Below are 22,015 nucleotides of genomic sequence, written 5' to 3' on the forward strand. Positions count from 1 at the left end.
AAAATATTTAAAAGTATAAAATAAAGGGCTGTGCAATTTGCTGCCACCCTCGAGATCATGAATCAGTAATATCCAAACTAAAGGTTAGTGCAATTTTACAACATCCCTTAATGATTAAAACAAAAAGACTTGGCAAAAGTATTTTGCAAAAGTGCAGTCAAATCAATAGCTGCTGGTGGCTCATGCAAACGTTTGACCGGATTCAGCCATTCTTTACTTCTCTACATGTATTCTTTCACTGAGTAATCTTTCCTCCCTGCCATAGGAAGTAACTATTATTTAAACCACTCTTAAAAGCTCAGAGAAAGAATTGGAACTCTTAACTCCAGTGTATTAAGTGGGAAGTATTTTTGAGAAATAACTGATACCTTCAAGTGAATCCTCTGCCTCAAATGTTTGATTTTCTTTTTAAACCAACTAGAGACTCATCTACAACTCTGCTATAAGAAACAACCAACTTTAAAAATTCTACGAAGGTAAAATCAGCTCTCTTCCTCCATCAGCCGTGACCAACACAGCCATATTCTTTCTCTTAATATATTAATGCATTCATCAGGGTTTTTCATGTAGGTCCTGATATACTTGTTTTATTGTGGTGAAAGCAAAGCCGTGCGACTGGCAAAACAGCAAACCTCTTTTGCTTGTACTGGTGCATTATTACAAGGCAGACATTTCAAGAAATCGAGCTAAAGCAGCTTTGGTGGTACTCCGTCCTGTTCTGCATACTTTAAGTGTTGATGGGTCACAGACAGATGGGGCAGTGCAGCTATATTAGATCTCCCCAAAAATTGAGAAGTGGGTGGAGAGGATATTGCAGTGTTTCTTAACCTTGGCTGCTGGAAAAAGGCTGGCTGGGGAATTCTGGGAGTTGAAGTCTAGCCATCTTCCAGCTGCCAAGGTTGAGAAACACTGAGATATCGTATGTCCCTACCTCTCTAATATATTTTCCCCCACCCAGGTGAGGAGAAAGGAATGGTATGTATGTCACATTCAATTTGTCATTACAGATATGTCATGGTCCTGTCTTGTTACAAGTAGAGTAAATTGTGCTTTCAGTTGTGCACCACACCTTACATGAGAAACAGTTATAGGCTGGGGCCAAATAAATATTTCTTACATCGTGCTAGCTGACTCTTTCACCATATCGGCATGCAACAACATTATTCAACAATTCTGATGATCTCCAAAATTTAAGCTATATACAGAAGGCCAATTTTTAAACACAGGTTTCCTGCCTAGCCACATTTGTCTTGCTGTCCTTAGCAGACACCAATGGGAGGCTTTCAGTTTTGTGGTGAGGATGCATGTTGTTTGCAAAGGTCCTCGGGTTGGTTTCCGAGGACCACTCTCCGCTGCTCCAGCTTCTCAGAAGGACAGTTCATGCTCAGGAATATGTGGGCAATGTGGAATGGTGGAAGCCTTTGAGAAGTTTTTGAACCTGGGACGTTCCAGCATGGAAAAGTTCCACATACATCAACACCAACTGGTTCCATGAATAATGCTCAACAATGTGCAAAGTTTATAGTTCCAGTATACTAAGGTTATTTTGTTCCGCAGCACAAGGCAAGATTTGCCACAAATGAGTCCCGATACTGGGAAGAAGGCATTTCTCACCATCTATTCACAATCCTAAATTACAGTTTAGATGGATGAAAATGTGTGGCATATTGCACACCTGTGACTGCTTTAAAAATGGCTTAAATAATGTATGAAAATTATACGTAGTTGATTGAAACCATAAAACTAATAAACATAATAGGAATAAACATTACAATATTGGATCATGATTCAAATGCTATAGAAGAGTGTTTTTCAACCTTGGCCACTTTAAGGTGGGTGGACTTCAACTCCCAGAATTCTGGGAATTGAAGTCCCACCCAGTTTAAAGTGGCCAAGGTTGAGAAAGACTGCTACAGAATACCATCAAATTCCTTAAGTAGCCATTTAAGGTCCTTTAATTTTTTCCTGATACTCAAAAAAGAATATACTACCCTTCTTCCCTGCTTCTGAATTTCAGTTGGTCCTAAGAAATCACAAAAAAAGGCTAACTAGATTACTAAATACTAGTTATAATATTTCTAGACAGAACACTGCCACAAATTATTGGGTCTGTGTCGTCCGTTAACAGGCAGATCATTGTGAGCCATCGAGACTCACTGGGAGTAGGGGAGCATAAACATTTAATGACTTTTTATTATCTAAAATGAGAAGGAAAATACTGTCTGCTCTTCAGAACCTTTGCTCAATTGCTGTGGGTCTGGGTTGTCTCCATATCCTGAGTCCTTATGTGACTACATGACAACCAGAATGACATGCATCAACTGGATGAGGACTGAAAGTGGCAATACTGGTTGGTACAAAGTATTGCAACAAACATACTTTTATCCCAATAAGCTTTAATTACAAAACAGCCTTTCCCAGTCTGGAAGCCAGCACGCCAGTGCATGGGGAACGTACTCCCAGCCATCATCCCAGTCCTTCTGGAGGGTGCTAAACGCAGGGAAGCTCAAAAGAGTCAGTTCAACTTGTGTTTCCACTATTCTTGCATAATATCTTTAACTGGGCCAGGTTTAGCAGCGCCATTCATACAAAATGCTTCGTTAGTTTTACCCTTGGGTAGGTTTTCTCAGTTTGTGCCAATCTGTAGGTAGTCTTCGATTTACGACCAAAATTGAATCCAAAATCTATGTTTGCTAAGTGAGAAATTTGTTAAGTTAGTTTCCCCCCATTTTACGACTTTCCTTCTATGTTTGTTTGTTGTTGGGTTTTTTTGCATTTATATCCCGCCCTTCTCCGAAGACTCAGGGCGGCTTACACTATGTCAAGCAATAGTCTTCATCCATTTGTATATTATATACAAAGTCAACTTATTGCCCCCAACAATCTGGGTCCTCATTTTACCTACCTTATAAAGGATGGAAGGCTGAGTCAACTTTGGGCCTGGTGGGACTTGAACCTGCAGTAATTGCAAGCAGCTGTGTTAATAACAGACTGTCTTTAACAGTCTGAGCCATCAGAGGCCCATTTGTTAAGTCAATCACTGCAGTTGTTAAAATTAATAACATGATTGTTAAGTGAATCTGGCTTCTCCATTGATTTTGCTTGTCAGAAGGTCACAAAAGGGGATCACATGACCCCAGAACACTGTGACTGTCATAAATATGAACCACGTATCAAGCACCCGATGTAAATCACGTGACCATAGGGATGCTGCAAGGACAGTTAAGTCACTTTTTTCAGTGCAGTTGTAACTTTGAACGGTCACTAAACGAACTGCTGTAAATCGAAGACTACCTGTACTGCATTTGACAGTTAAGGATTCAGTTTACAGTATTTGTGCAACCATGAAAATGGGTTAATTTGGTAATGAAATGCATACAGATACAGGACCATTAATAGAGGGGACTGGCTCTCTAATCTACCATGCAAAAGAAAATCCTCCCATAACTTGTGGAAGCCCCGTTACAACTCTGCTTTGCAGGGATGGGCATTAAGGAGGCCTTAGATTCTGAGGAATTACTGGGGCTGAAGTCTTCCTAACCTGATTCAACAAGCTCATTCGCTTGCCACAAACCAGCTGGTAAGATGTCTCCAAAGAGAATTTATTTTAATTTTATTAAATTAAGCAGTTCTCCCCCACCCCAAAATTATTTAAAAATATAATTCACACGTATTCCACTGGTGCCATTTCAAGCTCAAGAGGTGCCCAGCTCCCAAGGAAGCTGGCAGAGGACAGATGTCACAGCTGGAGGGGAGTATGGGAGAGGCAGCTAAGAGAAAAAGTCTTCAGGGCTACTGAAGTCTTCCCTGCACAAAAGGTTTTTGTTTTTCGTTTTCCTCCCAATGGTTTAGCCCCAAGGTCTGCAAACTTGGCTCTTTTAAGACTTGTGGACTTCAACTCTGGGAGTTGAAGTCCACAAGTCTTAAAAGAGCCAAGTTTGCAGACCCCTGGTTTAGCCATAAGAACACCAAGTGGACTTTATCTTTCAATTAGGCTGCTGAAGTGAGGGAAGCTTTGGAAATCATCAGGAATGATCTGAGTTCAAGAAGTTCCAAGCAGGCCTGGCTCAAGCAAACTGGTTCTCCTGCTCTGTTCCCATCACAAAAGAAATAAGCGCAGGCTTAGGCCCACAAACAGGAGTAAAGCTGTTCTCCACTTCGGTGAGAAACGGCAGTCAGGAGAAGGGGGGTTTGACTGTCTGTCAAGCTTGGAGGACCGAGTCTGCAGAACTGTTTAAGCCTCTTCCTTTGGGCACCAGTTTTTTGACTCAGTCCCAAGCTGGACTAACATGTCTTTCTCGGCTCTACCGTTTCTTCTGTCGTATCATCTGATTTTTCTTCTTATACATATTGGATATTCCAGCATGAAAGATTTTCTGACCCCGCTGAAGGCCATGGACAGGCATCGGGCTGCCGGCTGGCAGTCCCGAAATTGCAGAACCACCTCCATCAGTGAGGACTGCAGCTCCCCGATTTTACATCATATCAGATTGAGCAAGATTGCTGCTGGAATAGCTTTTGCTTAGCAGCGTCTTTGGAGAGCTTCAAAAGCGTGCACTCCTCTCTCAGCTGAGCGGCGCTTATCTCTCCAATCGGAATTCAGCGGCTGCAGCTACATCGGTGGCTTGCAGCAAGTTCTAGGAGCGCTTCGGAGCCCGTAAGTCGCTGTTGATGTGGGGAGTGAACCGGACAATTTGGGCTGCGGTTTTTACAACCTTGCTCAGCAGCCTTTTGAGCCTAAGGGCAGCCGAGGAGGAGTCCGGCATATTTAGGCGCGAAAACTCTCAGCACCATTTTGAGAACGGGGCCTCTCTCTCCAGAACGATCAAATTCTTCTAGTATTCACTTACTCACGGCTGATTAACTCTGAACCTTATAGAGGACAAGCCACAACCTCTTATCTATTCTAAATCGTAGCAGAGGCGGCGCCAGACATATTATAAAAAGGGATTATCATTCCTGCAAAAATGGTGGATGCCACGCACTCTCGTCCCCAGAAGGCAACCTCCAAACGCCGTCACCTCGAGGACTCCCCACAGGGATCCTCTGGATCACATCCTCCAAAAAGGGGCAGAGGATCTGCAACCAACGGTTGCCCCAGTGGTTTCTTCCCCAGTGGAGGTAGCTGGTCCAGTAATTTCCTCGGACCCATCATCTGTCCAACAGGATATCTCAAATTTCCAATTGCTTCCCGCCTTTGGGGCTCTTATTGTGGAAGCTATCAGGTCAGGATTGGCCCAATGCTTCCCTCAACCTTCCCTTGCCCTCTTCTTCGGGGCTTCAAGATCAACAGGACCTGCATAGGTCAGATTATTCTGTTTCAGACCATGGTCGGGATCAATCTCCAGACCACTCGGATCAGGAATCCTTGTACGATGAGGAGATAACCAAGGACGACACCTTGTCAGAAGACGAAGGCCTAGATCAAGACCGGCCAGCCTTCATAGGCCTGTTCAAACCACAACTTTTAAAATCTCTTCTATATAAAGCTCAGGTTTCCACCGGCTTAGGAGACACTTCCATATCCAAGAACCGCAACCAGATGGGAAGGTCCCTCAGGTTCATTATTTTCTAAACCATCTATCGCTACAGATATGGTTCCTGCACTCAACTATTCACAGAAGCTGTACAACGACAATGGGTGGTCCCGGTATGGGGACCTTACCCTAGCAACATTGACAAGCGCCTATATAATATGGCACCGGAGATGTCAAATCTTCTTCAGGTTCCCACAGTCGATGGTCCTATAGTTGCACTTTCATCATCTACTCATCTCACAGGTCCTCCTGAGGAATCCCTTCGCCCTGAGGACAAACGGGCTGAGAAGGTACTAGTGAAAGGTCACCAAGCAGCAGTGTGGTTGGTCAAAGCAGCGGCTTCCACCTCATTCTTTAACAGAGCAACCCTCCTCTGGCTCAGACAACTTCAGGCCAGAACTCCTTCTGCGGATACGAGGTCACACCAAGATCTTAATAAAATCATTGCAGCTCTGGAGTATTCCGCTGATGCTACTCTCAATGCAGCTAGATTCGCCTCTAAAGTAGTGGGATCTTCCATCATGTCTCGCAGATTACTATGGCTCTGAAATTGGCAAGCGGACAACCGAAACAAATGGAGGTTAGCTTCAGCTCCATTCTCTGGAGACAAATTATTTGGTGAAGCCTTGGACCCCATTCTCATCGAGACTCAGTACAAGCGAAAAATTCTTCCCTACATTTCAAGGCAAACAGAGGCACGCTCTTCACCATATCCACATCAGCAGTCCTTTCGCCAATCTTCTATCAGCCTAGAACACACAGATCCTTCCAATCCAGAGGAAGTTTCTCACAGGATGGCCAGGTTAGATCAACTTCTAAACTTCCCCCCAAGAAACCCTCTGGGGGGGCAGAGGCAGAGGGTTCTGCAGAACCAGATAGGTCCCCCTTTTCACCTCCCATTGGCGGTAGACTCACCCTTTTTGCTGATCAGTGGGATTCCTCCATTTCTGATGCATGGGTACACCATACAATTCGTTTCGGCCTGTTTCTAGAATTTCTCCCCCCACCCCGAGGATATTTGTACCATGCCCCGTATCCCGCAACAAGTTCAACCGGGCTGTGATGGAGGAAGCCATTCTTCATCTATTACACATCAAAGCCATTCAGCGGGTTCCTCTCTCCCAGCATGGACAGGGGTTTTATTCCCGCTTATTTGTGGTACGTAAATCCTCAGGGGGTTGGAGAGCTATTCTTGATCTAAAATCATTAAATTGTTACGTGTCATACCGCAAATTTAAAATGCAATCTCTACAAACTATATTAGAGTCCATTCGACTGGGAGATTTTCTTTCTTCCATAGACCTCACAGAGGCCTACCTCCATATACCCATAGCTCCTGATCACAAAAAATTCCTCCATTTTTCTTATAATGGCGAACATTTCCAATATGCCGCCTTACCCTTTGGGTTGTCATCTGCTCCAAGAGCATTTTCCAAAGTACTAGGGGCGTTGATTGGCCACATACATTCTATGCCTATTCGTATCCAATTTTACCTCGATGACATTCTCATTCTATCACATTCGGAGCACACAAAGACATCACCACCATCATGCAAATTCTCTAACATCACGGTTTTTCCATAAACTGGTCCAAAAGCCATCTCTCACCCACCACTAGACTATTTCATCTAGGAGCAGAAATTGACACTAATCTTTCCATGGTATACCTTTCTCACAATCGCCAATCTAGCCTCAAAGAGCTAACAGAACAAATAATTTTTTTTCGCTCGGCATCTCTGAAATTCCTATCTCAGTTATTAGGTAAAATGTTTTTGACATTTGGGATTGTGCCCTGGTCTCGTCTCCACAACAGGGATCTGCAATGGATACTCCTTCCATACCAGAGAAGTCACTGAGCCACATCCATGTCTTGACCCCGCCTACCACAGTCGGTTCTCACTTCCCTCATTGGTGGACGACCGTATCCATTTCCAAGGGGAGCAGGTTCAGGGACCCCTCCAGACTCATACTCACCACCGACGCAAGTCTCACCAGATGGGGAGCTCACCTCGGCCCTCTAATGGCACAAGACACCTGGTCACCGCAAGAACGGACTCTCAGCATCAACCTTCTGGAACTGAGGGCCATTCGTCGAGCACTTCTTTACTTCAGCGATTGGGTCTCCGGACATGATATTTAGTCCTCACGGACGTCTCCCCAAAGGCCCACATCAACAGGTGGGGAGGAACACACTCAAAGTCACTCATAAAGGAGACGTTCAAACTAGGCCAGTGGGCAGAACTTCATCTGCTTTCCATATGTGCAGATCACATTTCAGGGACAGCAAATGTCCGAGCGGATGCTCTCAGCAGACTAGACCATGCAGAGTGGAGCCTACCTCCTGCCCTCTTTCTAGAGATAACCCATCGTTACGGCACTCCAATGGTGGATCTGTTCGCTTCGGAGAACCGCCACCAACTTCCACGTTTTTTCACCAGGTTCCCATCCCCGGGAGCCGAAGGCGTGGATGCACTACAGTCCCTATGGCCTACTATACGCTTTTCCTCCACTGCCTTTGATCAACAAAGTGATCCGGAAACTCTTAAGACGAAAAAGCCGAACTTATTCTCCTTGCGCCCCATTGGCCTCGGAGACCATGGTTCGCAGTCCTAGTATCGCTATCAGTAACCAGACATTGGTGGATCCCAGACAACAGGATTCAGTTTCTTCAGGGGGCCCTATCCCACCCGGAGCCCCAATGGTTACAACTAACCGTTTGGAGATTGAGCAGGACATCCTAGCTCATCTCAATATCCCACCCAACGCCACTCCCACCATCCAGGCCTCTCGTCGCCCATCGACAACCCAAATTTACGAGGCTACTTGGCAAATTTTTGTATGGTGGTGCCGTAAAAAGGCGGTCATATCTACCCAAATGGAACTGGCCCATATCATCGGGTCTTACAGGATGGACTGGACTCAGGCTTAACACCCAACATGCTCCAGCAACAGGTGGCAGCCATTTCATCAGTCTTCACCTGTAGTTCTTCCCAATCATTGGCTACTCATCTGGTCATCCGTTGCTTCCTGAGAGATGCAGCTAACATGCATCCTCCTACGGTGCACAGATATCCCTCATGGGATCTTAATAAAGTCCTTTCTGCCTTGACGAAATCACCGTTTGAGCCACTTCGGGATATTTCCCTCAGACTCTTGACCCTCAAGGTATGTTTCCTCATTGCCATCATGTCAGCCAGACACATCTCTGAACTCGCAGCCCTTTCCATCCGCAAGGACTTATGTATTTTTCACCCAGATAGGGTCGTACTACGCCTTGATCCTAAATTTATGCCAAAGGTTAATTCCCTTTTTCACCGTTCGCAAGAACTAATCCTTCCAAACTTCTGTCCTACACCAACTCACCGTTTGGAACATCTATGGCACACGTTGGACGTGCATCGGGCAATCAAAATATATTTACAGCATACCTCAACTATCAGGAAGACGGAGGCACTCTTTATCTCCTTTCTTCCAGCTTCTTTAGGCAACAAAGTCTCAGGACCCACCATCGGTAGGTGGATTAGGTCAACCATCGCTTACGCCTACGATATTCAGTCTTTACCTCGACCTTCACACATCACTGCACATTCCACCCGAAGTGCCGCCACGTCGGCAGCGTGGTCTACTCAAGCACCATTACACGAGATTTGCAGGGCCGCAATGTAGACTACTCCAACGCCTTTCATCGGGCACTATAAGCTGGATTTGTACACCTCGGCGGACACAGCATTCGGCAAAAGGGTATTGCAGAGTGTCCTCGATGTTCAGTAAGATGGCGGCCGGCTATCACCCACCCGGACGGACAACAATCTTTGGTATGTCCCTTCTCCTGACTGCCATTTCTCACCGAAGTGGAGAATGGGCGTTGGACTTACCTGACATGCCCTTTCTCACGACGGTGAAAATGGCAGTCAGCCCCTCCCTTTTGGGGCCGGCCACCAGCCGAGGGGGAGGGTGGTCACTAATTGTTTATCATTTCAGAAAGACACGTCAGTCTGCGACAGCTACCTCGCCAAAAACTGGTGCCCAACAGGAAGAGGCGGGGCTTAAACAGTTCTGCAGACTTGGTCCTCCAAGCTTGACAGACAGTCAAACCCCACTTCTCCTGACTGGCGTTTTCATGGTCGTGAGAAAGGGCGTGTGAGATAAGTCCAACGCCCATTTTATGGAGAACCACGCAGAAATATTAGTGAATGCAGGTATAGTTTTCCTGGAAGCAATTTTTTTTTTTTTTTGTTTACATTTATATCCCGCCTTTCTCCGAAGACTCAGGGCGGCTTACAGTGTGTAAGGCAATAGTCTCATTCTATTTGTATATTTTTACAAAGTCAACTTATTGCCCCCCCAACAATCTGGGTCCTCATTTTACTTACCTTATAAAGGATGGAAGGCTGAGTCAACCTTGGGCCGGGCTCGACACTGTTCCTGTGGATCATAATCACTGCTCCCCAAAGGTAAACTAAACAGGGCATTTGAAAGCTGCCTTTGCAGACAAACTGTTGTTTTCCCTTTAGTACCTTTCACAGCTTTTCAATCATGGCTAAAGAACCCACCTTCCCTAGCTGTTTTTTCACACAACTGTTATGCAGAAGAGCGCTTGAACAGCTCATTGCCTTGATAATGGCTTGCAATGGTGCTTCGTGCTGACTTTATAAGATGTGTGGCCTTCCATTTCCAGAACTCCCCAGCCAGCATGCTCACTAGGGGAATTCTGGGAGTTGAAGTCCACACACCTAAAAGATCAGCAAGATTGAACAACACTGGGCTAAAACTATAGTTGCTGCTAGCCAATTGTTTATATGGGACTAATGCCAAGGCCCAGAAGTCCCAGGATCTTCCCTTCCCTCTGCTTTTGATGTCCCTAATTCAAGAATGTCTAAAAACAGTTGAAAATTCGGGGCATGAAGGAGTGCCTGAAATTGAAAGGGCAGTTGACCAGGCCATTCCTTCTAGACCCCGTAAGACTCACGCTGATCAGACGTGGCTTGGAGATTTTCTAAGGCAAGCCTTACCCAGTCATTGCCTGCTAAATCCCCAAATTCTGGAAACTCCCCCCCCCCAACTCCTTTCAGTGAGAAAGCCAAACAAGCTTTTCACCTCCTCTGATAAGTGTTAACAGAGTGGATCTGAGAAATGTTCAGTAGCAGCTGAGATGCTTTTCTCACGTAGCTCTATGAAGTTAGAGACACATCATTAAAAATTAGTCTCCCAAATACATGATCTAGTGTTTTAGTAGATTATCTTTTTGAAATGTTGGAGTGGAGCTGCATTTGTTAATTTGTTAATTAGAAAAGAGTCTTTTAAGAAAGGGAAACACATGGCAAGTGATTGACAGCACCGTTATGAAGTCTAACTAGGGAAGAATATCAGTGTTAAATGTGGACCCACGCAAATGTCTATTTTGCTTAAAACATATAGCGTTCAAAGGCTAATATAATCAGCAGAAAAAAATGTTTAAACTAGTTCTATTGAAATGAGTAAAGCTTCAATATTTGCCCTAAGATTTGTGTCTGCTTCAGTTTCTCTGGCTGGCGCCTTTCTACACTGACAGCCTAGCCCTAGACAATTCTGGAGGCCGAATCATGGGAGGTCTCCCCTAGAGAATCAGCAAAGGAAGCCCAGCCAGCTATGAAACCAGGTTACTTCTTAGCACGGGTATTTCCAAAACCCCAAAAGATACACCACAAGCAAAGCCACAGAGGTCCCAGCTAAACCTTTGAAGGAGTCCTAGCCACTATAAACGTGGTGGGCTGCCTCTTCCAACTGCAGGATTTTTAAAAAGTCTTCTTTGAAAATGATCTGATGGCCCCAGTGGGATGGAGGTACTACCCCAGGCAGTACTGGAGTGGGCTTCTATGGAAAGAGCTCAACTATTGGTCTCGCTTTCATCTGCTTGTCTGGGTGGGGAGGCGAAACGTAGAAGAAGCGGAGAAATGCAGTTGCCTGGTTTGGTGACACCATCTTGGCACTGGGGGAAGTCAGTTTAACTCCAGCTCCTGGAGCTGCACCACCAGCCCACCTCCCTGATGCTGTTGATTGTGGTGGACATCTATAACCTATTTCCAATGACCTCCTATTATGGTGCTGGGCTGTTTTCTTCTCCAAAGTTCTAAAGAGGGAAGATAAGAACCTATTTCTGCATAGTCACTGAAAAGCCTGAAAAAAATTCTTTTTTGGGGGGCGGGAGGCGGGGGGGGGATCCCACTTGGATCAAAACCTCTTCTTGCAACATCAACGTTTGAGATCAAGTCACCCAACACTCCAGTTAAAGGGGCAGGGAGAAAGAAGCCCAGCCTTTTGGACTTCTCTGTCCATGAGTTTCTTTAAATATTTGGAAACAAAGGAATGATGGAGAGACACAAATCTTATTCCTGATCAGATTATGCAAAGGGTTTAAAAGTCCGTGAAGTGAGGCTGGCCTGGCTCCAAGCAAGGCTTCCCCTGCGTGCAAAACCAGGGGCCGGACTCTCTCCCCCTGGCAGGCTGACTTTTGCGTGGGGGGAGGGAGGCAAGTTCTGTCTAAAGATGTCCATAGTCACATGACAGTCCGATATGGGGTCACTTGTGCAATTCAAACACTATTCTTTTCATAGCAGAAACTAGTCCAGTAGCTGAAGCTGTTCTGAATGAATTTCAGACAATTGTAGTCACCTACAAACAAGGATTGTGCTTATATCAAAAAGGAGAACTCAAAAGAGCTGGATTTTTTTAGCAAAATCAGCATTGATGATGAGTACGTTTAGGGCCTGAGGGTGTTGGAGGTTTCCTAGGGCTACAGGAGCAGTGAGTATTCACCCCGTTCTCTAGCAGTAAGACTTGATTTGGCAGCCATGATTCCTGTTTTGAGCTGTCTGCTTAACCGTCCGTCTACACTGTTTTACGGAGCTGTTCTTCCTATTTGGCAAAACGAGACAACACGAAGTCCAGGCTGTTAGCTAAATGCCCCTTAAGGCACTTGGAAATGCATTTGCACTAAGCAGTTTTCCATTCTTCTGGGTAAAACGTACAAAAAAAGAAGGTCATGAATAGCCTTAATCACTTCAGAGCTGCCATGTTTAAAAAAAAAAATCCGTTATGTGTAGCAAACCTTGGAAGCGTCACCAAGGAGAGACTCCTCAAGAAGCGTTTCGGAAAGCGAGAATTAGCCTCCAACGTTGCTTTTCTTTTTCTGATCCAAGTGCTGTTTTTTTCTTTCATGCCTCCTGAGTCTCCATCGCCAGAGGAAGCTAATGAGACAGGGAGGAAGCTGGAAGTGAAGTGGGTTGCAGGAAAAGAAAGGAATAAAAATGAGTCTAATTAAAAGAATTTCTATTCTACTCCTAAGGACCAAACTCGACATGACATTAGGCAGCCCTGCATTTAATGCGCACGTTGAAATGAAAGGGAAACCACACCTGCAGATGTGCTGATAATGATCAAGATCAGAGCAGGTGGAAGGAGGGGGCAGAAGGCAGCACTTTCCTTTCTGGGATGAAACGTGTTCATCAGTAGCTGCTATTTGATGTTCTGGAGCAAAATCTTTAATTGGGGAGGCAAAAACTCCAAAGGAAAGGAAAGGAAAGGGCCAATTGGTTTGGGTTGGACCTGGAATGCTGCTTTCCAGAGGAACTCTTCCTCTCCCCACCCCCTTCCTCGTGTTTGCTGTAAACTTTAAGTTTAAAAAGAAATGACATGACCCCAAGTTCCCTACCTTTGCCCACATCTTTGGCTGCCCCTTTCCAAAACTAAGCAGCACAATACAGGTAGTCCTCGATTTACGACCACAACTGGGACCAGAATTTCCATTACTAAGATTGTTCAGTGAGTCAACTCCAATTTTTCAACCTTGTCTGCCATGATTATTCAATGAATCATTGTGGTTTTTAAGTGAATTGTGTGCTCATTAGGCGAGTCCCACTTCCTGTAAGAAGATGCTGGTGGTCACCCAAATTTTGATCGTAACAGTCATAAGTGCAAGAACTGATCTTCATCACTTTTATCAGTGCCACTGAAACTTTGAACAGTAGCTAAATAAATGGTTGTAAGTCAATGACTACCTGTATCCCTTTATGGATTGTAGTTTCTGTGACATCGCACTCTAGTCCTTCAGCCGTTCAACTTTCTCATGGGAGCCAAAATCCAACCCAACTGGTGGCATTGGTACAGGAGAAACCGGTCTTGTCTTCCATCTTCCCTGAATGCAAATTCTATCCCTCTCTCATATTTTCACATTCATTGGATGGCAATCCTCCATTCTTTCTGTTGTGGCCTATTGGCCACCAGCCCCTCCAACAGCCGAATCATAGGAGGAGGAGGCAGCGTGGGAGTCAGAGTCAGCATCAAGGCAACCTGAGAGCTCCGAAGGAGAAGAAGAAATGGAGCTGGCACCGGGGTGGGGGGTGGGGGGTGGAGCCGGGGCCATCCGTCAGCCCTCAGATGGAGAGTTGACAGCCAGGTCTGGAGGAGGCTGATGAGGAAGAGGAGGAACAGTTGGGTTCAGTGCCTGGCATGCAAATGCGCAGAAGGCAGAGGAGAGGAGAGCAGTGGAAACCTATGGGCTGATCCTTGGGACAGAAGAGCCACTGCTGCTAGCAAAGCCCCACCCTAGCTCTGGGGATAAAAGGCAGGGGGCGGAGATGTATAGATGTGGCAGACAACTATTCATCTCCCTGCTGGACAGACTTGTTAGCCTGCGGTGGGAGAGAAACTTTTTGCTGGGGCTGCTAGCGCTCCTAATAAAGGAATCTTTGAGTTCACTTCAGAGGGCTTGTCGTGTATGGGGAGCTGGGTCAGAACACTTTCTTGCGGTTGTGCTTGGAACGTTTGAGATCTTTTCCGAAAAAGTATTAAGCTTCCAAAGGTGCTTTTTTCAAGAGGCAACTGGACTTTCCGGTTTTTCTTTGAAGACGTTTCACTTCTCATCGAAGAAACTTCTTCAGCTCTGACTGGATGGAGGGGAATAGGAAGGGGAATGGAAGGATTTCTACTCCTTGGAGACAGCTGGTCCTCGCTTTCTTTCTAAAGGATGCAAATGACCAACTGTCTGCCAGGAGTAGAAATCCTTCCATTCCCCACCATCCAGTCAGAGCTGAAGAAGCTTCGTGGAAACGTCTTCAAAGAAAAACCAGAAAGTCCAGTTGCCTCTTGAAAAAGCACCTTTGGGACAACCATGACCTGGACGGCTGAGACTCTCCATAGATATTGAGCTTCCGTTGTTTAGACTAATCAAAAAGGTTTAGAAAAATGCTTCTCAGCTCTGCGGTTGGTTTTGTGTAAAGATATCTGTGCCATCAAGAAATGTCCTGCTCAAGAACAGACTCATCCGTCAGCAAATGTGGCACAGGGTGGCACAGTAAGTTGACGGTGGGTTTCCTGCAAGCAAATGGCTTGTGGTGAAATAGTTACCGGAAACACCTCTTCTAAATCACAATCGCTTGCAAGCAGTTAGTCAGCTTCTTCTGAAACACAAAATCCGCCTCTTCTATTTGATAGACGTTTATCCAGCCTTCTCCCCAAGAGCACAAGCAGCATCAGAAAAGCTCACACTTTCCATTTGGGGGGGGGTCAGGTAGGCTTGGCCATATAAGAACATCTGGGCCAAAGAGACCCCTGGATGAATCAAATCTGAATGGGGGTGTTGTGTCTTGCCCGCCCTCAGAGCAGCCGGGGCCTTCTTACCTGCTCCCGAACACTGAGGAATGTATGCCTCCCGGCCCAAGTCCTGGCTCCATGCCCACACAAACTGCAGAAGAAGGAGCATCTCCCGGCCCCAGCCCTGGCTCCATGCCCAGGCAAACGGAGCAGCTAGACCCCTCCCCCTCCTCCACAGCATGTGAGCCTGAGGAAAGTTTATTTCCAACAGCTGCTGATTGGAGTGACCCTCTCATCAGAAGGCTGGATAGGTGGAGGCAACAGAAGGAAGGGAGGGGCAGGCCTTAATGAGTGCTGAGTCATGGAGCCACACCCCATGGCCTATATAAAGAATCTGCTTTCTGGCAGTCTCTGAGTCAGGCAAAGTCGAACTTATCTTGCTGAAGTCACTTTCTGGTCTCCTGCCTGCTCTGAGGACTTTGCTAGGACTTTGGGCAGAGCTGCAGAGGCAAGCCTGATTCGGATTTCCCTGACCCGGCCGTCAGCGGAGGAGTGGGACACGACAGGGGGCCGACCCAGCACCGATTCTAGGCAAGCTCCAGAAGGCGAGACCTTGACCTGCCCTGGAGCTGGCACTCTTGCACCAAACCTGTCAGGACTTTGTGGCACACTACTAATACTGAACTCCAGTTCAACGCTTCCCAACCTGGCACTCACCAGCAACTTTGGGTGGCACAGTATATTCGAATATCTCATGGGAAAAAAAAATTAACTGAAAGAGGAGTGCTAAGCTTTTTTTTTTAATCTGAAGAAGAAAACACTTACCAGAGCTCATGAGTTGCGCAACTCAGCTCTTCAAAGCTGCTACGTCTCCATTTCGATGGAAAGAGAAGTCCGTGACTGGTAATCTGGACAGACAGACAAAACAAGTCCACTCAGTCAGACAGAGATCGCTCTTCCTTCAGAGTCGTCTTCCCAGTAGTTGTGGAGCCCGATTTTTCTGGGGTGGGGTGGGGTGGGGCCGTGGGGATCTATTTGGCTGGGAAGGGCCTGCTGGAGACCTCACTCTACAAACTCATAGGAAGATTGCATGTCCTTCGCATGCAGCTAGAATTCGGTACAATTACGGTGATTACTTCCCAATTTTGTTTTTAATAACTGTTCCCTTTTAAACCATTCAAAAGCAAATTTGGCAAAAAACTAATTGGAAGGCCTGGAGGGCTGCAGCCAAAAGGTTTAGAACTTTCAGAGTCTGAGTTCGTATACATCTTTGGATAAGTATGGGCACGTACTCACTTACCCTGCCTTCCTTAAACTTTGCCAAAGATGCACTTGAGATTTAGAGCTTGGTCCCTTTGCTCTCCTTTCAGCCAGGCTTCTGTGCTGGACCATTAACCCCCCCCCCCAGCCCCACCCCAAGCCAGAAGACAAGCCAATCCTGCAATTTCCCAATCCTGCAATCAATCTGATCTTGAGGGCAACCGCTCCTGTTGAATAGGACTTGATTGGTAAACAAAGCGGCCTTCAGTTGGAGGCAGAGAACAGGAGTAACTTTTTAAAATACCTGATTGCAGCACTCTTCGTCTCCTAAAACCCTGCTTTTCAAGCAAAACGTAAAAGGAAGAAGGGGCCCTGCACTGTCTGGAACTACTGGGCATATCTGCAAAAGCCTTTGCAAGAAGAACAACACGGAAAAACACGGTCATGGGGGGGGGGGAAAGACTGTTGTGATTTGCAAAGTATGTTCCATGTGTGTATGCATGCCTACAGAAGACTCAACTTGCATCTATATCACATGTAAACTAAATGAATAACTCCAGGAAGTCAACTCAAGGTTGGACTACTGCAAAGCGCCCCACATGGGGCTACCCTTGAAAACTAACTGCTCCAGAATGCAGAGGGATTGTTCCCTAAATCCGCCTCAGTGATGAGGAAGGGGCTGTACGAAGGGCCTCTCTCTTTCTGCTGCATAAGAAAGACTGGCCTAGGCTTGCTGACTCCCCCCACCCCCGTGACCCCCATCACTTTTGGATGTCTGACGCCCATTTTCTCTCCTCCACCCCCCCACCCCCAATGTACAGAACAGTGTTTGTCAACCTTAGCAACTTTAAGATGTGTGTGTCAGAGCTGTCACCTCACACCTGTGCTTTACATTTGCTAGCTGCCAGTCCGCCATTAACTCTGGGGGGAGGAAACTGGATGGGAAGTGGGGAAAGCTAACAATTCATCGTACCTAGAGATACAACTTCAAGATCAGAGAGCTGGGAAAGGCATCTGTTGTGACCCAGGTTCCTGGACCCAGACTCCTGGACTCGGATGATTCAGAAAATGAGGGAGAAGACCTGGCAAGCCCTGTTTCTCTTGAGCCCTCTCCCTCCCTGGCACCCACTCAAAGGGAGGGGCCGGCACGGCCTGATTCTCCCGGGCCTTCTTCTGATTTGGCAACGCCCCAAGAACAGTTTTGGAGGGACGCAAGATTACGAAGGCTTGATCGACGTGCGCAGCAGCGGAAGAGTTGGGACAAAGCCAAGTCATAATTGTCATGCAGTGACATCTGCAGAGACTATAAATAGGAGGCGGGACTTCCTGGTTTTTTGTCTCGGACAAAGCAATGAATTTGGCGCGAGCTAACTATTTCATGGAGGGAAGAATATATTCGTGAGTAATTCTGGCCTTATCTATAATTTCCTCGTTATCTCCAGAAACTTGGCAGGCCCGTGGGTAGACGTGGCCAGGACATGTATCTATGTAAATAAAAGGGAAAAAAAAAGGAAGGCCTCTGACGGACTCTTTGCTGGGAGTATTGGGGGAAGGGAAACAGAACATTTTGTCCGAGACCTGACTAAAACATCTTCCACCAAAGATGGATCAGCAGCAGGTACAGCAGCAGTTAGAGCAGCTACACGCGGCTAATCAACAGCTCCAGCAGCAAGTGGCTCACTTGGCAGGCCAACTTGCTGCCAGGAATGTGCCTGCAGCCCCCCCCCATCCTCCCACTCCTCCTCCTCGTCGCAAGTGCCCGATAACCGTGCCGGATAAGTTTTCTGGGCAGCCTGAGATGTTCCCGACCTTCTTGGGACAGTGCCAGCTCTACATGGCTATGAGGCCAGAGGATTTCCCAGACGACCGGGCTAAGGTGGCCTTCGTGATTAACCTTCTTTCCGGCTCGGCTGCTCGATGGGCCACGCCCCTCTTGCTCCAGGACAGCCCCTGCTGGCGGACCAACAGCGTTTTGGCAGCACCTCGCACCATGTATGAGGACCCGTTCGAATGCTGACGGCAACCAGGCGCCTTAAGGAACTCCGTCAAGGGAAACGCCCCTGCAGGAGTACATCGCAATTTCGCCTTTTGTGCCAGGACTCTGACTGGAATGATGCAGCGCTGGTGGACGCGTTCAGGAGGGACTCTCAGAGGAATTGCAAGACGAGCTGGCCCGTGGAGGCGCCGCGGACCCTCGACAACTTGGTGCCCTTTGTCTCCGCCTCGATGCCCGTCTGCAACGGCGACCGTCCGTCGCACCCCGGGACCCTCCGTCGACATCTGCACCCCACTTCCTGCACCACCAGCACCCAGGGTCGCCCACGCTTTGTAACCGCTGCGGAAGAGCCCATGGAGTTGGGAGCGGCCAGACCTCGCCTAACAGCCCAGGAGCGGAACCGAGGCGCCAAGGGGATTGTGCCTGTACTGTGGGGAGCCCGCCACTACCGCTTCTTGCCCCAGAAAGCGGCGGCACGCACGCCGTCCCCGAATCACAGCGTGACCAATCGGAAGCGGAGCAGGCCCGACCTCGGGAAACCCTAGGTCGGGCACGCATTTAAGCCCCCACTGGACGTTGGAAGTAGACTCTGGGCCCCCTCGGCATCTGATTCTGGACACACGGATATGGTTGGGGAACCAGTCGGACGGGCTCCAGGCGCATGCGCTGGTGGACTCAGGGGCCACAACAAACTTTATGGACCAGGCCTTTGTGACCCAGTTTGCGGTCCCCGTGGTTCCGGTGGGCCCTCCGATGCGGGTAGAGACAATTGGTGGACGAGAACTGGTGTCCGGCCCCATTAAATTCGCCACCCAGCCTTTGCGCCTGGCTATTGGGGACCATGAGGAGGCGATCCAGTTTTATGTCACGGCGGACCTTCATTTTCCCTTGGTCCTTGGGTTGGCCTGGCTTCGGACCCACGATCCTCAGGTGGCCTGGTCGCGGAACGCCATCTCTTTCCCGAGTCTGCAGTGCGTCGATCACATCCGCCACACCTGTGCCGGCCAGAACGTCCCCACCGCTGCCATCACCTTGCCTCCTGAGCTGACGGACTTCGCCGACGTGTTCAGCGAGAAGGAGGCGGACCGACTACCCCCGCATCGGCCCTACGATTGCCCCGTGGACCTTCTGCCCAACGCACCACTGCCTGTGGGGCGCCTGTATTCCATGTCGGAGCCCGAGTTGGCCGCCTCAGGGACTTCCTGGACAAAAACCTGGCCCGAGGGTTCATCCGGCCTTCAAAGTCCCTCTCGGCCCCGGTCCTCTTTGTGAAGAAGAAGACAGGGACTTGCGCCTATGCTGTGATTACCGCGGCTAAACGCCATTACGGTGCGGAATCGCTACCCCTGCCGCTCATCCCGGAGCTACTGGAAAGGTTGCGGGAGGCCACGATCTTCACCAAGCTCGATCTCCGGGGGGCCTACAACCTGGTGCGGATACGAGAAGGAGACGAATGGAAGACGGCATTCGGCACCCGATACGGACACTACGAATACACTGTCATGCCATTTGGGTTGACCAATGCTCCCGCCGTTTTCAGCACTTCATGAGCAGCGTGTTCCGAGACATGTTGGATCGGTTCGTGGTTATCTACCTCGGCGACATCCTGATTTACTCGGTCCAGGAAAGCCACCTTCGACACGTCAGTCTGGTTCTGCAACGCTATGGAGCAACAACTCAATGCGGCTGGAGAAATGCGTCTTCTTCCGGACTTCCATAGAATTCCTCGGGCATATCATCTCGCCCGAGGGCATAGCCATGGACCCATGTAAAGTAGAAGCTTTGTGTAGCTGGGAAGCCCTCGTCGGGTGAAGGATGTTCAGCGCCTACTGGGCTTCGCCAACTACTACCGGACCTTCATCCCGGCTTCGCCACACTGACAGCTCCACTTACCCAGCTCCTCAGGAAGAAGGTTGCATTCGGTGGGGTCCCCGCAGCAAGAAGCATTCACAGCCCTCAAGAAAGCCTTCGTCACGGAACCCGTCCTGAGGCATCCCGACCCGCTCCGGCCTTTTGTGGTGGAAACGGACGCGTCCAATGTGGCTCTGGGAGCGGTGCTGCTACAGGCTCCGGCGAATGGTGGCACACTTTTCCTGCGCTTACTACTCCCGGAAACTCAACCCTTCCGGCGCAACTACACTATCTGGGAAAAGAGTTGCTGGCTATCAAGGCTGCATTCGAGGCTTGGCGACACCATCTGGAGGGCCCGACATCAGGTGGAGGTCGAGCGGACCATCGGAATCTCGAGCACCTCACCACAGCTCGGAAGTTAAACCAGCGGCAGATCCGGTGGTCGTTGTTTTGCCGGTTCAACTTCCGCGTGACCTACATTCCCAGCGGTCACAACCGGAGGGCGGATGCCCTGTCCGCAAGCCAGAGTACCTCTGCGCCAAGGACCCCTTCCTCCACGGACAGTGCTGCGGCAGAAGCCTTGGCCGCAGCACGGGAGCCAGTGGACTTGCGGGCCCAGGTGCGAGGCGCAGCGCCAGGACGCCTGGTCGCAGCAAAGGAGGCGGAGGTGGGCCCCACGTCTCCTTGGACCTTGGAGGAGGACTTACTCAAGTTTGGGCGATTATATGTGCCCACAGGACCACTCCGAGCCCTCGTCATGACCCAGTGCCACGACAACCCTGCAGCAGGACATTTTGGGTTCTTCAAGACCCTCCACCTGGTGACACGGACCTTTTGGTGGCCCGAGTGCGGCATGATATACATGCCTCGTGACATCCTGCGTACCGTGCCGGCAAGCCAAGACCGCCACGGGGCCCCTCCCGGCTCCTCCAGCCCTTGCCGACACCCGACAGACCCTGGGGGGCGATCTCTATGGATTTCCTGACAGACCTGCCGCCGTCCTCTGGGTTCACCACGGTGCTGGTGGTGGTGGTCATGCTCACCAAGATGGCACACTTCATCCCATGCCGCGGGCTGCCCACAGCCGCAAAACGCCCGCCTCTTTCTGCAGCACATCTTCCGCCTCCATGGTCTACCGGACAGGGTGGTTTCGGACCGCTGGAGTTCAGTTCACAGCCCGCTTCTGGAAGAGCCTGATGGCGCGTTGGAGGTGCAGGTATGTCTGTCGTCATCGCACCATCCGGAGACCGACGGGGGTACAGAGAAGGTCATCGGTATACTGGAACAGTATCTCCGTTGCTTCATCAACCAGCAACAGGACAACTGGGCCGACTACCTGTCTCTGGCGGAGTTTGCTTTTAACAACTCTCAGCACACCTCTACTCAGATGACCCGTTCTTTGCCAATGTGGGGTACCATCCGCGGCTCTTCCTCTGGCACCACCGGACTCTCCTGTTCCCGAACGCAGACCTTCCTGACGGAATTGCATGCGGTCCAACAGTTGGTACGTCAGCAGCTGAATCGGGCAAAGGAGGACTACAACGGTCCGCTGACCGCTCCCGACGGGCAACGCCCCGCTGGCAGTTGGAGACCGGTGTGGCTCTCCACCAAACACCTCCCGTCCGACCGCCCGGTAAAGAAGTTGGACCACCGATTCATCGGCCCGTTCCCTGTCGAGGCAGTCATCAACCCGGTAGCCTACCGACTGACCCTGCCACGATCCATGCGGATCCACCCGTTTTCACCGGTCCCTTCTGGTTCCTGAGGCCACACGAGTCCCCTTCGGTGCCCAACAGCACCC

The 22,015-nt window shown here is 48.8% G+C and overlaps 1 protein-coding gene across 3 annotated transcripts in view; it reads right to left on the reverse strand.

Annotated features, from left to right (window-relative positions):
• The window catches only part of ABCB7 (ATP binding cassette subfamily B member 7), a 166,325-nt gene that overhangs the window by 138,089 nt on the left and 6,221 nt on the right, over positions 1–22,015 (reverse strand). For all 3 annotated transcript variants that reach the window (XM_058196857.1, XM_058196859.1, XM_058196856.1), the window contains exon 2: positions 15,933–16,015. In XM_058196857.1, coding sequence (XP_058052840.1) covers positions 15,933–16,015 — 83 coding nt within the window. The remainder of the gene's footprint in view (positions 1–15,932; positions 16,016–22,015) is intronic.

This window comes from Ahaetulla prasina, chromosome 11, assembly GCF_028640845.1.
Source record: "Ahaetulla prasina isolate Xishuangbanna chromosome 11, ASM2864084v1, whole genome shotgun sequence".
In the NCBI taxonomy this organism is placed as follows: Eukaryota; Metazoa; Chordata; class Lepidosauria; order Squamata; family Colubridae; genus Ahaetulla; species Ahaetulla prasina.